This window comes from Pleurodeles waltl, chromosome 2_2 (assembly GCF_031143425.1).
Source record: "Pleurodeles waltl isolate 20211129_DDA chromosome 2_2, aPleWal1.hap1.20221129, whole genome shotgun sequence".
NCBI lineage: Eukaryota > Metazoa > Chordata > Amphibia > Caudata > Salamandridae > Pleurodeles > Pleurodeles waltl.
In genome coordinates, this window is record NC_090439.1 from 621,259,996 (window position 1) to 621,272,310 (window position 12,315).

At 46.1% G+C, this 12,315-nt stretch overlaps 1 protein-coding gene across 4 annotated transcripts in view; it reads right to left on the bottom strand.

Moving 5' to 3' along the window:
* Positions 1-12,315, bottom strand: part of RB1CC1 (RB1 inducible coiled-coil 1) — a 486,536-nt gene that overhangs the window by 419,027 nt on the left and 55,194 nt on the right. For all 4 annotated transcript variants that reach the window (XM_069220165.1, XM_069220164.1, XM_069220163.1 and 1 more), the window contains exon 4: positions 10,345-10,515. In XM_069220165.1, the coding sequence (XP_069076266.1) occupies positions 10,345-10,515 (171 nt within the window). The remainder of the gene's footprint in view (positions 1-10,344; positions 10,516-12,315) is intronic.

Here is a 12,315-nt window from a genome sequence, read left to right on the forward strand (position 1 = left end):
CCAAAAACCTGCACAGGAGGGTGGGCCCAGAGCCTCTTCACAAAACAATCCTGGGTACAAGGGTAAAAACTTTGATCCCAAAAAGGCCTGGTGTCGAAACTGTAGTCAGTCTGGACACCAAACTGGAGACAAGGCCTGTCCCAAGAAAAGTTCCACTCCAAACTCCAATCCAGGTAACACTGGAATGGCTAGTCTCCAAGTGGGATCAACAGTGTGCCCAGAGCAAATCAGGGTCCACACTGAAGCTACTCTAGTCTCTGAGGGTGGGGTGGATTTAGCCACACTAGCTGCCTGGCCTCCTAACATGCAAAAATACAGGCAGCAGCTCTTTATTAATGGGACAAGTGTAGAGGGCCTGAGGGATACAGGTGCCAGTGTCACCATGGTGACAGAGAAACTGGTTTCCCCTGGCCAATACCTGACTGGAAAAACTTATACAGTCACCAATGCTGACAATCAAACTAAAGCACATCCCATGGCAATGGTAACTTTAGAATGGGGAGGGGTCAATGGCCTGAAACAGGTGGTGGTCTCCTCAAACATCCCAGTAGACTGTCTGCTTGGAAATGACCTGGAGTCCTCAGCATGGGCTGAGGTAGAACTAAAAACCCATGCAGCCATGCTGGGTATCCCTGAACTGGTGTGTGTAAAAACAAGAGCACAATGCAAGGCACAGGGTGAAAAAGTAGAGCTGGAGTCTGGAAAAATGGCCCAGCCTACCAAGAGAAAAGGAAAGTCAGTTGGGAAACCAACTGCAACACAGTCAGAAAAAGGGAACCTCTCTTCTCAGGAAGAAGTTCTGCCCTCTGAGGGAACTGAGCCTTTGGAGCTTGAACCTTATCAGGTTGAGCTCTTGGGCCCAGGGGGACCCTCAAGGGAGGAGCTGTGTAAGGGACAAGAAACCTGTCCCTCTCTTGAAGGCCTTAGGCAGCAAGCTGCTGAAGAGTCCAAGGGCAAGAAAAATGGAACACATAGGGTCTATTGGGAAGATGGACTCCTGTACACTGAGGCCAGAGACCCCAAACCTGGTGCCACTAGGAGAGTGGTAGTGCCTCAGTCGTTCAGAGAGTTTATTCTGACCTTAGCCCATGATATTCCCCTTGCTGGGCATTTGGGACAAACCAAGACGTGGGAGAGGTTAGTCAACCACTTCTACTGGCCCAATATGTCCCAGAAGGTTAAGGAGTTTTGCCTCTCCTGCCCCACCTGTCAATCCAGTGGTAAGACCGGTGGGCACCCAAAGGCCCCCCTCATTCCACTTCCAGTGGTGGGGGTCCCCTTTGAAAGAGTGGGTGTGGACATAGTTGGTCCACTGGAACCTCCCACAGCCTCAGGAAATATGTACATCCTAGTAGTAGTGGATCATGCTACTAGGTATCCTGAAGCTATTCCCCTTAGGTCGACTACTGCCCCTGCAGTAGCCAAGGCCCTCATTGGTATCTTTACCAGAGTGGGTTTCCCTAAGGAGGTGGTGTCTGACAGAGGTACCAACTTCATGTCAGCATACCTAAAACACATGTGGAATGAGTGTGGAGTGACTTACAAATTCACTACACCATACCATCCACAAACTAATGGCTTAGTTGAGAGATTCAACAAGACATTAAAAGGCATGATCATGGGGCTCCCAGAAAAACTCAAAAGGAGATGGGATGTCCTCTTGCCATGTCTGCTTTTCGCTTACAGAGAGGTGCCACAGAAGGGAGTAGGATTCTCACCCTTTGAACTTCTGTTTGGTCACCCTGTAAGGGGACCACTTGCTCTTGTTAAAGAAGGCTGGGAGAGACCTCTTCATGAGCCTAAACAAGACATAGTGGACTATGTACTTGGCCTTCGCTCTAGAATGGCAGAGTACATGGAAAAGGCAACCAAAAACCTTGAGGCCAGCCAACAGCTCCAGAAGTTTTGGTATGACCAAAAGGCTGCACTGGTTGAGTTCCAACCAGGACAGAAAGTCTGGGTTCTGGAGCCTGTGGCTCCCAGGGCACTCCAGGACAAATGGAGTGGCCCTTACCCAGTGCTAGAAAGGAAGAGTCAGGTCACCTACCTGGTGGACCTGGGCACAAGCAGGAGCCCCAAGAGGGTGATCCATGTGAACCGCCTTAAGCTCTTCCATGACAGGGCTGATGTGAATCTGTTGATGGTAACAGATGAGGATCAGGAGGCAGAGAGTGAACCTCTCCCTGATCTTCTGTCATCAGACCCAAAAGATGGCTCAGTAGATGGAGTGATCTACTCAGACACCCTCTCTGGCCAACAGCAAGCTGATTGTAGGAGAGTCCTACAACAGTTTCCTGAACTCTTCTCCTTAACCCCTGGTCAGACACACCTGTGTACCCATGATGTGGACACAGGAGACAGCATGCCTGTCAAAAACAAAATCTTTAGACAGTCTGACCATGTTAAGGAAAGCATCAAGGTGGAAGTCCACAAGATGCTGGAATTGGGAGTAATTGAGCGCTCTGACAGCCCCTGGGCTAGCCCAGTGGTCTTAGTCCCCAAACCTCACACCAAAGATGGAAAGAAAGAGATGAGGTTTTGTGTGGACTACAGAGGGCTCAATTCTGTCACCAAGACAGATGCTCATCCAATTCCTAGAGCTGATGAGCTCATAGATAAATTAGGTGCTGCCAAATTCTTAAGTACCTTTGACTTGACAGCAGGGTACTGGCAAATAAAAATGGCACCTGGAGCAAAAGAGAAAACAGCATTCTCCACACCTGATGGGCATTATCAGTTTACTGTTATGCCCTTTGGTTTAAAGAATGCCCCTGCCACCTTCCAAAGGTTGGTGAATCAAGTCCTTGCTGGCTTGGAGTCCTTTAGCACAGCTTATCTTGATGATATTGCTGTCTTTAGCTCCACCTGGCAGGATCACCTGGTCCACCTGAAGAAGGTTTTCAAGGCTCTGCAATCTGCAGGCCTCTCTATCAAGGCATCCAAATGCCAGATAGGGCAGGGAACTGTGGTTTACTTGGGACACCTTGTAGGTGGAGGCCAAGTTCAGCCACTCCAATCCAAGATCCAGACTATTCTGGACTGGGTAGCTCCAAAAACCCAGACTCAAGTCAGGGCATTCCTTGGCTTGACTGGGTATTACAGGAGGTTTGTGAAGGGATATGGATCCATTGTGACAGCCCTCACTGAACTCACCTCCAAGAAAATGCCCAAGAAAGTGAACTGGACTGTGGAATGCCAACAGGCCTTTGACACCCTGAAACAAGCAATGTGCTCAGCACCAGTTCTAAAAGCTCCAGATTATTCTAAGCAGTTCATTGTGCAGACAGATGCCTCTGAACATGGGATAGGGGCAGTTTTGTCCCAAACAAATGATGATGGCCTTGACCAGCCTGTTGCTTTCATTAGCAGGAGGTTACTCCCCAGGGAGCAGCGTTGGAGTGCCATTGAGAGGGAGGCCTTTGCTGTGGTTTGGTCCCTGAAGAAGCTGAGACCATACCTCTTTGGGACTCACTTCCTAGTTCAAACTGACCACAGACCTCTCAAATGGCTGATGCAAATGAAAGGTGAAAATCCTAAACTGTTGAGGTGGTCCATCTCCCTACAGGGAATGGACGTTATAGTGGAACACAGACCTGGGACTGCCCATGCCAATGCAGATGGCCTTTCCAGGTTCTTCCACTTAGAAAATGAAGACTCTCTTGGGAAAGGTTAGTCTCATCCTCTTTCGTTTGGGGGGGGGTTGTGTAAGGAAATGCCTCCTTGGCATGGTTGCCCCCTGACTTTTTGCCTTTGCTGATGCTATGTTTACAATTGAAAGTGTGCTGAGACCTGCTAACCAGGCCCCAGCACCAGTGTTCTTTCCCTAACCTGTACTTTTGTATCCACAATTGGCAGACCCTGGCATCCAGATAAGTCCCTTGTAACTGGTACTTCTAGTACCAAGGGCCCTGATGCCAAGGAAGGTCTCTAAGGGCTGCAGCATGTCTTATGCCACCCTGGAGACCTCTCACTCAGCACAGACACACTGCTTGCCAGCTTGTGTGTGCTAGTGAGGACAAAACGAGTAAGTCGACATGGCACTCCCCTCAGGGTGCCATGCAAGCCTCTCACTGCCTATGCAGTATAGGTAAGACACCCCTCTAGCAGGCCTTACAGCCCTAAGGCAGGGTGCACTATACCATAGGTGAGGGTACCAGTGCATGAGCATGGTACCCCTACAGTGTCTAAACAAAACCTTAGACATTGTAAGTGCAGGGTAGCCATAAGAGTATATGGTCTGGGAGTCTGTCAAACACGAACTCCACAGCACCATAATGGCTACACTGAAAACTGGGAAGTTTGGTATCAAACTTCTCAGCACAATAAATGCACACTGATGCCAGTGTACATTTTATTGCAAAATACACTCCAGAGGGCACCTTAGAGGTGCCCCCTGAAACTTAACCGACTATCTGTGTAGGCTGACTAGTTCCAGCAGCCTGCCACACTAGAGACATGTTGCTGGCCCCATGGGGAGAGTGCCTTTGTCACTCTGAGGCCAGTAACAAAGCCTGCACTGGGTGGAGATGCTAACACCTCCCCCAGGCAGGAGCTGTAACACCTGGCGGTGAGCCTCAAAGGCTCACCCCTTTGTCACAGCACCGCAGGACACTCCAGCTAGTGGAGTTGCCCGCCCCCTCCGGCCCGGCCCCCACTTTTGGCGGGAAGGCCGGAGAAAATAATGAGAATAACAAGGAGGAGTCACTGGCCAGTCAGGACAGCCCCTAAGGTGTCCTGAGCTGAGGTGACTCTAACTTTTAGAAATCCTCCATCTTGCAGATGGAGGATTCCCCCAATAGGGTTAGGATTGTGACCCCCTCCCCTTGGGAGGAGACACAAAGAGGGTGTACCCACCCTCAGGGCTAGTAGCCATTGGCTACTAACCCCCCAGACCTAAACACGCCCTTAAATTTAGTATTTAAGGGCTACCCTGAACCCTAGAGAATTAGATTCCTGCGACAACAAGAAGAAGGACTGCCCAGCTGAAAACCCCTGCAGAGGAAGACCAGAAGACAACAACTGCCTTGGCTCCAGAAACTCACCGGCCTGTCTCCTGCCTTCCAAAGAACTCTGCTCCAGCGACGCCTTCCAAAGGGACCAGCGACCTCTGAATCCTCTGAGGACTGCCCTGCTTCGACGACGACCAGAAACTCCCGAGGACAGCGGACCTGCTCCAAAAGACTGCAACTTTGTTTCAAGGAGCAGCTTTAAAGACCCCTGCAACTCCCCGCAAGAAGCGTGAGACTTGCAACACTGCACCCGGCGACCCCGACTCGGCTGGTGGAGAACCAACACCTCAGGGAGGACCCCCGGACTACTCTCCGACTGTGAGTACCAAAACCTGTCCCCCCTGAGCCCCCACAGCGCCGCCTGCAGAGGGAATCCCGAGGCTTCCCCTGACCGCGACTCTCTGAAACCTAAGTCCCGACACCTGGAAAGGACCCTGCACCCGCAGCCCCCAGGACCTGAAGGACCGGACTTTCACTGGAGAAGTGACCCCCAGGAGTCCCTCTCCCTTGCCCAAGTGGAGGTTTCCCCGAGGAAGCCCCCCCTTGCCTGCCTGCAGCGCTGAAGAGATCCGTTGATCTCTCATAGACTAACATTGCGAACCCGACGCTTGTTTCTACACTGCACCCGGCCGCCCCCGCGCTGCTGAGGGAGAAATTTCTGTGTGGGCTTGTGTCCCCCCCCGGTGCCCTACAAAACCCCCCTGGTCTGCCCTCCGAAGACGCGGGTACTTACCTGCAAGCAGACCGGAACCGGGGCACCCCCTTCTCTCCATTCTAGCCTATGCGTTTTGGGCACCACTTTGAACTCTACACCTGACCGGCCCTGAGCTGCTGGTGTGGTGACTTTGGGGTTGCTCTGAACCCCCAACGGTGGGCTACCTTGGACCAAGAACTGAACCCTGTAAGTGTCTTACTTACCTGGTAAAACTAACAAAAACTTACCTCCCCCAGGAACTGTGAAAATTGCACTGTGTCCACTTTTAAAGTAGCTATTTGTGAATAACTTGAAAAGTATACATGCAATTGAAATGATTCAAAGTTCCTAATGTACTTACCTGCAATACCTTTCAAACAAGATATTACATGTTAAATTTGAACCTGTGGTTCTTAAAATAAACTAAGAAAATATATTTTTCTATAACAAAACCTATTGGCTGGATTTGTCTCTGAGTGTGTGTACCTCATTTATTGTCTATGTGTATGTACAACAAATGCTTAACACTACTCCTTGGATAAGCCTACTGCTCGACCACACTACCACGAAATAGAGCATTAGTATTATCTATTTTTACCACTATTTTACCTCTAAGGGGAACCCTTGGACTCTGTGCATGCTATTCCTTACTTTGAAATAGCACATACAGAGCCAACTTCCTACAGCTAGCCTAGAGTTAGGCCAACAGCTTCCAAGATGGTGTGGACTGACTCAGTCACTCGCACTCTGTGGTGCTGCCACCCTAAAACATGCAGTTTTATTAACAAAATCGGAACCGCATAACATAGTGCCCAATGTTGGTGAGGTACAAATATAAAGGATTTCCCGAGTAACTGTCTCTCTCGTGCCAAAGGTACCCTAATCACCTTTATCAGAAGATGTCCGTGGTGTTAGGGAAGAACTTCCTCAGCTAAACAGGTAGTACCTGTGAAAGTCAGAAGCTTGTTCGAGGATACACCATTTGGTGTTTCTATCTATGAATTTACCGTTTTAAATATGGCACAACCACAACTGGTGGTGATTCCAGCAAATAGGAGACAAACTCTCATGCAACATTTACTTGTTAATGTGGGTAGAGATGTTACGTTCGTGGTAGAGGCACACAATGCGTAAAGAACAGAAATTATCTATTCTTTTCTGCAGCAGATGCAAATTCAAACTCTATTCACACATATACTGTAGTAAACTCACCTGCACAATAAGGAGCGTATGCATATCTAGAAATACCACTTTTACATATCAAGAACACAACAATTGGTTGCAAGGTACCCTTACACACGTTAATGATAATGTTAGATTAGGTCCCTTTAGGAATTATGGACCTACATAGTCAGAATTGGCTACATATACACATTTTCCCAATATACAAATTTACAGGCAATAGACCTGTGCCCACAATGAAATAATTCAGTTACAATATAGACGCTAAATAAAATTGATGATGTAAACTTCAAATACCATCCCAACAAGGGCTGTCCCAGCTGCTCCATAATTGGCTGCACCAAGGATAAACCAAGCAACTTGTTCATTCACTAATAGGTAAGATTTCCACCAAATGTGATGAAATTCTGTTTTGGATAGCATAAAAAGCAAATCAGTTGGAAGCAGAGTTTTGCCATACGGGACACCAAGATAAACAAAGCCTTCTCAATGTGCTTGCCATTTGGAAGGGTTCCCTCCATAGACGACTGTGCCACCTGGGGCACAGTATTTGCTGCAATTTATACTACCACACATGGTACACCAACACTTATTATTCTTTTAGAAGTGTTAAACAAATACAAAATTAATACGGGGCAGCCCCTGCCCTGGACATGGGGATGAAATTAATGGACAACTTTCCTGCAGTCTCCTTTATTATACTAAGTAATATTAAAGGGGAAGCAGCGGCATTGGCAGTACGTCAACGGCTCAGAGTCATTCCCCAACAAGATCAAGAACACAAGCTGCCAAAGATTTTTGCCAAAACTTATACTAGTGTAGGTAGGCATAGTCTGGGGGGGCACACCAAGTAAGCCACAGCTTCAAGGTAATCAGGGTAAGGATAATACCAAGCAAGTACAAGAGGAGTCTAAAAAAAGCTAGATAAACAAAAAAATAACAAATATAAAATTTTAAAAAGAGGAGAATCTATGCATTCAGAGATCTCAGAGAAACGATATAATCTTAGAAATGTGACAATTTAAAATCTCCTGGCAGATATCAGTATACTGATACATGCCCTTCTGGTACCTTTCAGGACTCATCCGACAGATAGAGAGAGAGAGAGAGAGATGGGAGGTGAGAGCACCGAAATTAGGACATAGAACCAAACAAGGATTCACAACACTCCTCAGATGTCACAATATAAAAGGAAGAAAAACTTCCACAACACATACCTCAATTTTAAAAGAAGGCAGTTGTGGCACTTTCGGCTAAGTATGCCACACATACTAAGAACATTACTGAAGAACAGGACGTGGGCAGTGACTCTGCTAGACAACACAGCAGAGATCACAATAGTTTGCCAGAATCTTCAAGAGCTTCTGGAGGAGACAACAACAACAAACTTGAAGTAGAAACCCCAAACAGGTGTGTTGTCCCACCCAACAGGGTACAGAAATTAAAAATTTAAACTGAGGGGAACATTAAGCGCACAATTAAAGTAATCTGGGAAAGATTAACACAAAGTTATGATAAATGACAGAAAAAGATTGCCCGCCAGAGTTTGTCCGAACGCTCCCACAAAGGAAAGAGGTCATCTTTCCTTGTTTCTCAGTCCTTGTTCCTGATCCTTTAAAAGAAGTCTATGACACAGATTGGGCTCTAGCACTAGCCCCAGCACTGTATCGCATCCACATGGGCTGGGATAAGAACTAACTCTATCATGTCAAATCTATACGATCCAATCCACAAATACAACCTCAGTGTCCAATAAAACATGAGACCAAAGCACTAGTGAGTGAAACTTGAGTACCAGGGAGTAACTCAAATCTGTATATCACCTATGAATAACCCCTTGTTTCCCGTTGCTAAGCCAAAATATTCATATGGAATAGTCTTAGATTACAGACATTTACACATTCATACACGCACACCTGTTGTTCAGAATTCACATATCACAGCACTTACGAACAATATAGCAAAAACCACCCTAGATATTTCCAATGATTTTTTCCTAGCACCTGAATGCCGGGATTTAAGTGCATTCTCCATGTTGAGCTCTCAGCGCCGTTTTTGCCCACTCCCCCAAGGGTATAAGAACAGTCTGGGATTGTTCTATGCCTGTGTGACATCAATATTGCATGAGTAGTATGTCAGGGCTGTTCTTAGAACACTGCAGGAAGTATTATGTAAACATCACCTAAGCCTAATGGGGGCAGAGGGCATTTCAGACATGACCACCCTGCGACGCACATCATTCCAGTGACAGCTTTGCTGCTCCTGGTGATGACTCTTCAGGCTACCGAGAGGATTGCCATCCAGACAACAGGCAGACCCTTGCCAGCCCCTTCAGGTATGAGGTCGAGTCCCTCACCTAAATCGAGACAGGCTGAAGGGTTACCACAGCTATATTCTCAGATTTTTGACATAAGGTGTAGATAGAAATCTTTAGGCTTTTAGGATCATTCAGATGGTGGAATTATTTAGCTTCTTCACATTAACTGTATTGAAGATCACTGTTTTATGTTTCATCTGCCTAATTCTCACAGCCCATGCTTTTTATAATGGGATCCAATTTCTTCAATAAACGCATTGAAAATCATTTTGAATCTTGTATTCTGCCTTGGTATGTGCTATGTATGAATCTGAGCGAAAGAGGTATGATCTGTTTACCACAACTTTCCTGAGAAGTCAGTGTCAGACTGAGGTTGCCACAAATAACCTTTCCCTTCTAAGGTTGGGTGAGGTACTGTGGGCTAGCCAGAAGTTAGGCCGAAGGCTTTCAAGGTGTTGTGGGACAGACTCAGTCACCCACACTCTGTGTGCTGCAGCCCTAAAACATGCAGTCTTCTTACCAAAATAGGAACCGCACAACACACTTCTTCATCCATCCCACTGCTAAGCATTGCATCCCAAAATACAATAACTGCAACACGGTGGTCATAGAGCATGCAGGGGAACACAACCTGCATACGGAAAAAAAAAAGACAAGACCCTTCCAAACACACACCTTACACAGCATAGTATGCTACCTCAGTAGGTAGGCAATGCAGCGTCCCACATAGAAGTATTAAGCACTATATACTTGTTATACCACAATACAATTGAATGGTTACAGACAGAAGAAACTGCCACATCCATTTGAAATGGTAAATCTAGGTACATCAGACTAAAAGACTACGATAAAGACACATGAATTAGATATAGAAGGATGTGAAAATAAGCAAAACAAAAACAAGTCGTGTTAAAACTGCATGAAAGTTCCCTTTAATGACAGCTCCATCAATTGAGCACAGTCAAAAAAAGATTTAGATATGAACTACGCTTATCTAAAGAGTTTCTGTGAAGTAATCCTCCGGAGACAAACCAACCAAAATGTATTTGGCAAACAAAATCATTATGGCAATATTACTTTTAATCAAGATAGTCGGTGGCCAAGACTGTTATGCTGGAGTGCAAGAGACTCATTTTTCTTACCACAGCAAGCTGTGTTCTGGATGCTACAGTGTGAAAAACTGCAGGCATCATGAGAGATTCTTCAACTTTCAACTCCATTTCATTCTCTGCAGAAAATGTGGTTTTTGGAATAACTGGTGGACGGTCACACAGTATCATCTCCTTATTGAATAGAAATATTGGATTTGTGTCCTGAAAAAAAATAACGCAAATGAAACAGTTAAATAGTTAAAAAAGACAAAGATTATGCTTTCAAATAACAGTAAAACCATTGTGGCAGAGAAAGCCCATAAAGCAGGATAACGACAATAAGCTATTTCCGACCTTGCTATAAATAAATTGAGCCAGTTACCATGGGATCCGCTGTCATTGTGTCCATTTCCAATAAGTGTTACTGAGAGTTAACTTTGAACGTCTGTCATGGTCAGAACAGATACGTTTTGTTCATGCAACTTCATAATCATTTTGCTCCACTTAAATAACTTAATAGTCTCAGATGCCAGTTAAACATGTAAAAGGCATTCATGATTTAGTTTATCTACACTGTTTATGGGTACTAAGATATTAGGACACTAAGGCACTCATTTGGAACATGGCGGTAATGACCGCACGGCTGGCGGTAATTACCGCAGACGGCAAGGCAGTGCAGACCGCCATATAAAGATAACAGTAGTGAACTGAGCATATTAGTGGCAGGATTACTCATTCCTGTCACTGTATGTGACACGCTACCTCCCCCCCTTGCCACAACCCCCAAGCCCCAGGACACCCCCCACCCCCAAAATCCTCCACCCTACCCCTCCTCCCCCGATCACACTGTAGGCCTTTCCCAAACACCCCTCACCATCCCCAACTTCGTTTAGGCCCCTCAACCCCCAAATGCACATGCATGCATACATGTACATACACACACGCATTCATACATGTAGACACCCATCCCCTTCACAAACACATATGTACACCCCCATGCACACACTCACTCAACACACACCTCCCCCCCTTTCTCTCTCGGGCAGCACTTACCTGTTCTGTGGCGCTGCTCCGGGAGGGAATGGGCTCCTAGGATGCTGGTCTGCCAGCATCACAGTGTCTCTGTACACCGCCACATCTTTGAATGAATCATTATAGGCCTGGCGGTGTCTGGACTGACGTGGCGGTGAGGGTGAAGCAGCATCCACCCCCACCACCGACCGCCAGCATGTCACATGGCGGCCCTCACCGTTATCCAGGGGTGCCTGCCGCCGCCACTGGCAGTCTACCGTCGACCGTCAGCATGGTTGTCGGCGGGGCATCTCACCATATTCCAAATGAGGGCCTAACTCTTAGACTCAGATAGGCTTTGCAGTAAGATTTCATCTTTCATTACGCCTACCGTGCTGTACAAGTTTGAGCCTATACTTCTCGTTTCCAAAACTGTTTCTCAACCATTTCACTTCACTCGATGCTACTTGTAACATCCCAAACCACAAATGCAACACTAACATACTTCATGTTTGAGACAACTTTTGTCCTTATCTTCTACTAGCCAGTTTATTCCCCAAAAAAAGAGCTAGTGTCTGAAATACCCATGTCCAAGGTTGTGTCACTGAATGTCACAAGTTGGTTGTTCACAAACAAAGGATATACCTATATTTTAGGTCTCTAAATCATTAAAAATAAATTACTTTGAATGAAGTAATACTGTAGAAAAGGATTTTACCTTCTTCCTTACACATATAGAAGTTTATCTGCTGGTCAGAAATAATATATTCCTCATCAAAGCACCCTATGTCAATCTTTTGACTACCCTGTAATCTTTGAATTTGAGATGGAGAAGGTAATAGTATCAGACTTCAACCATTAACGAGAATATATTCACTAGGAAGATACACAAATAAACAACTTCACAAATATAAATACACTTTTATGTTCTGTTTTCATCACTCCACCACTGTAGCAGTGATGCTACATAAAAGGATCCTCTAGAAGGCGGAGATAAATATCACTCTACAT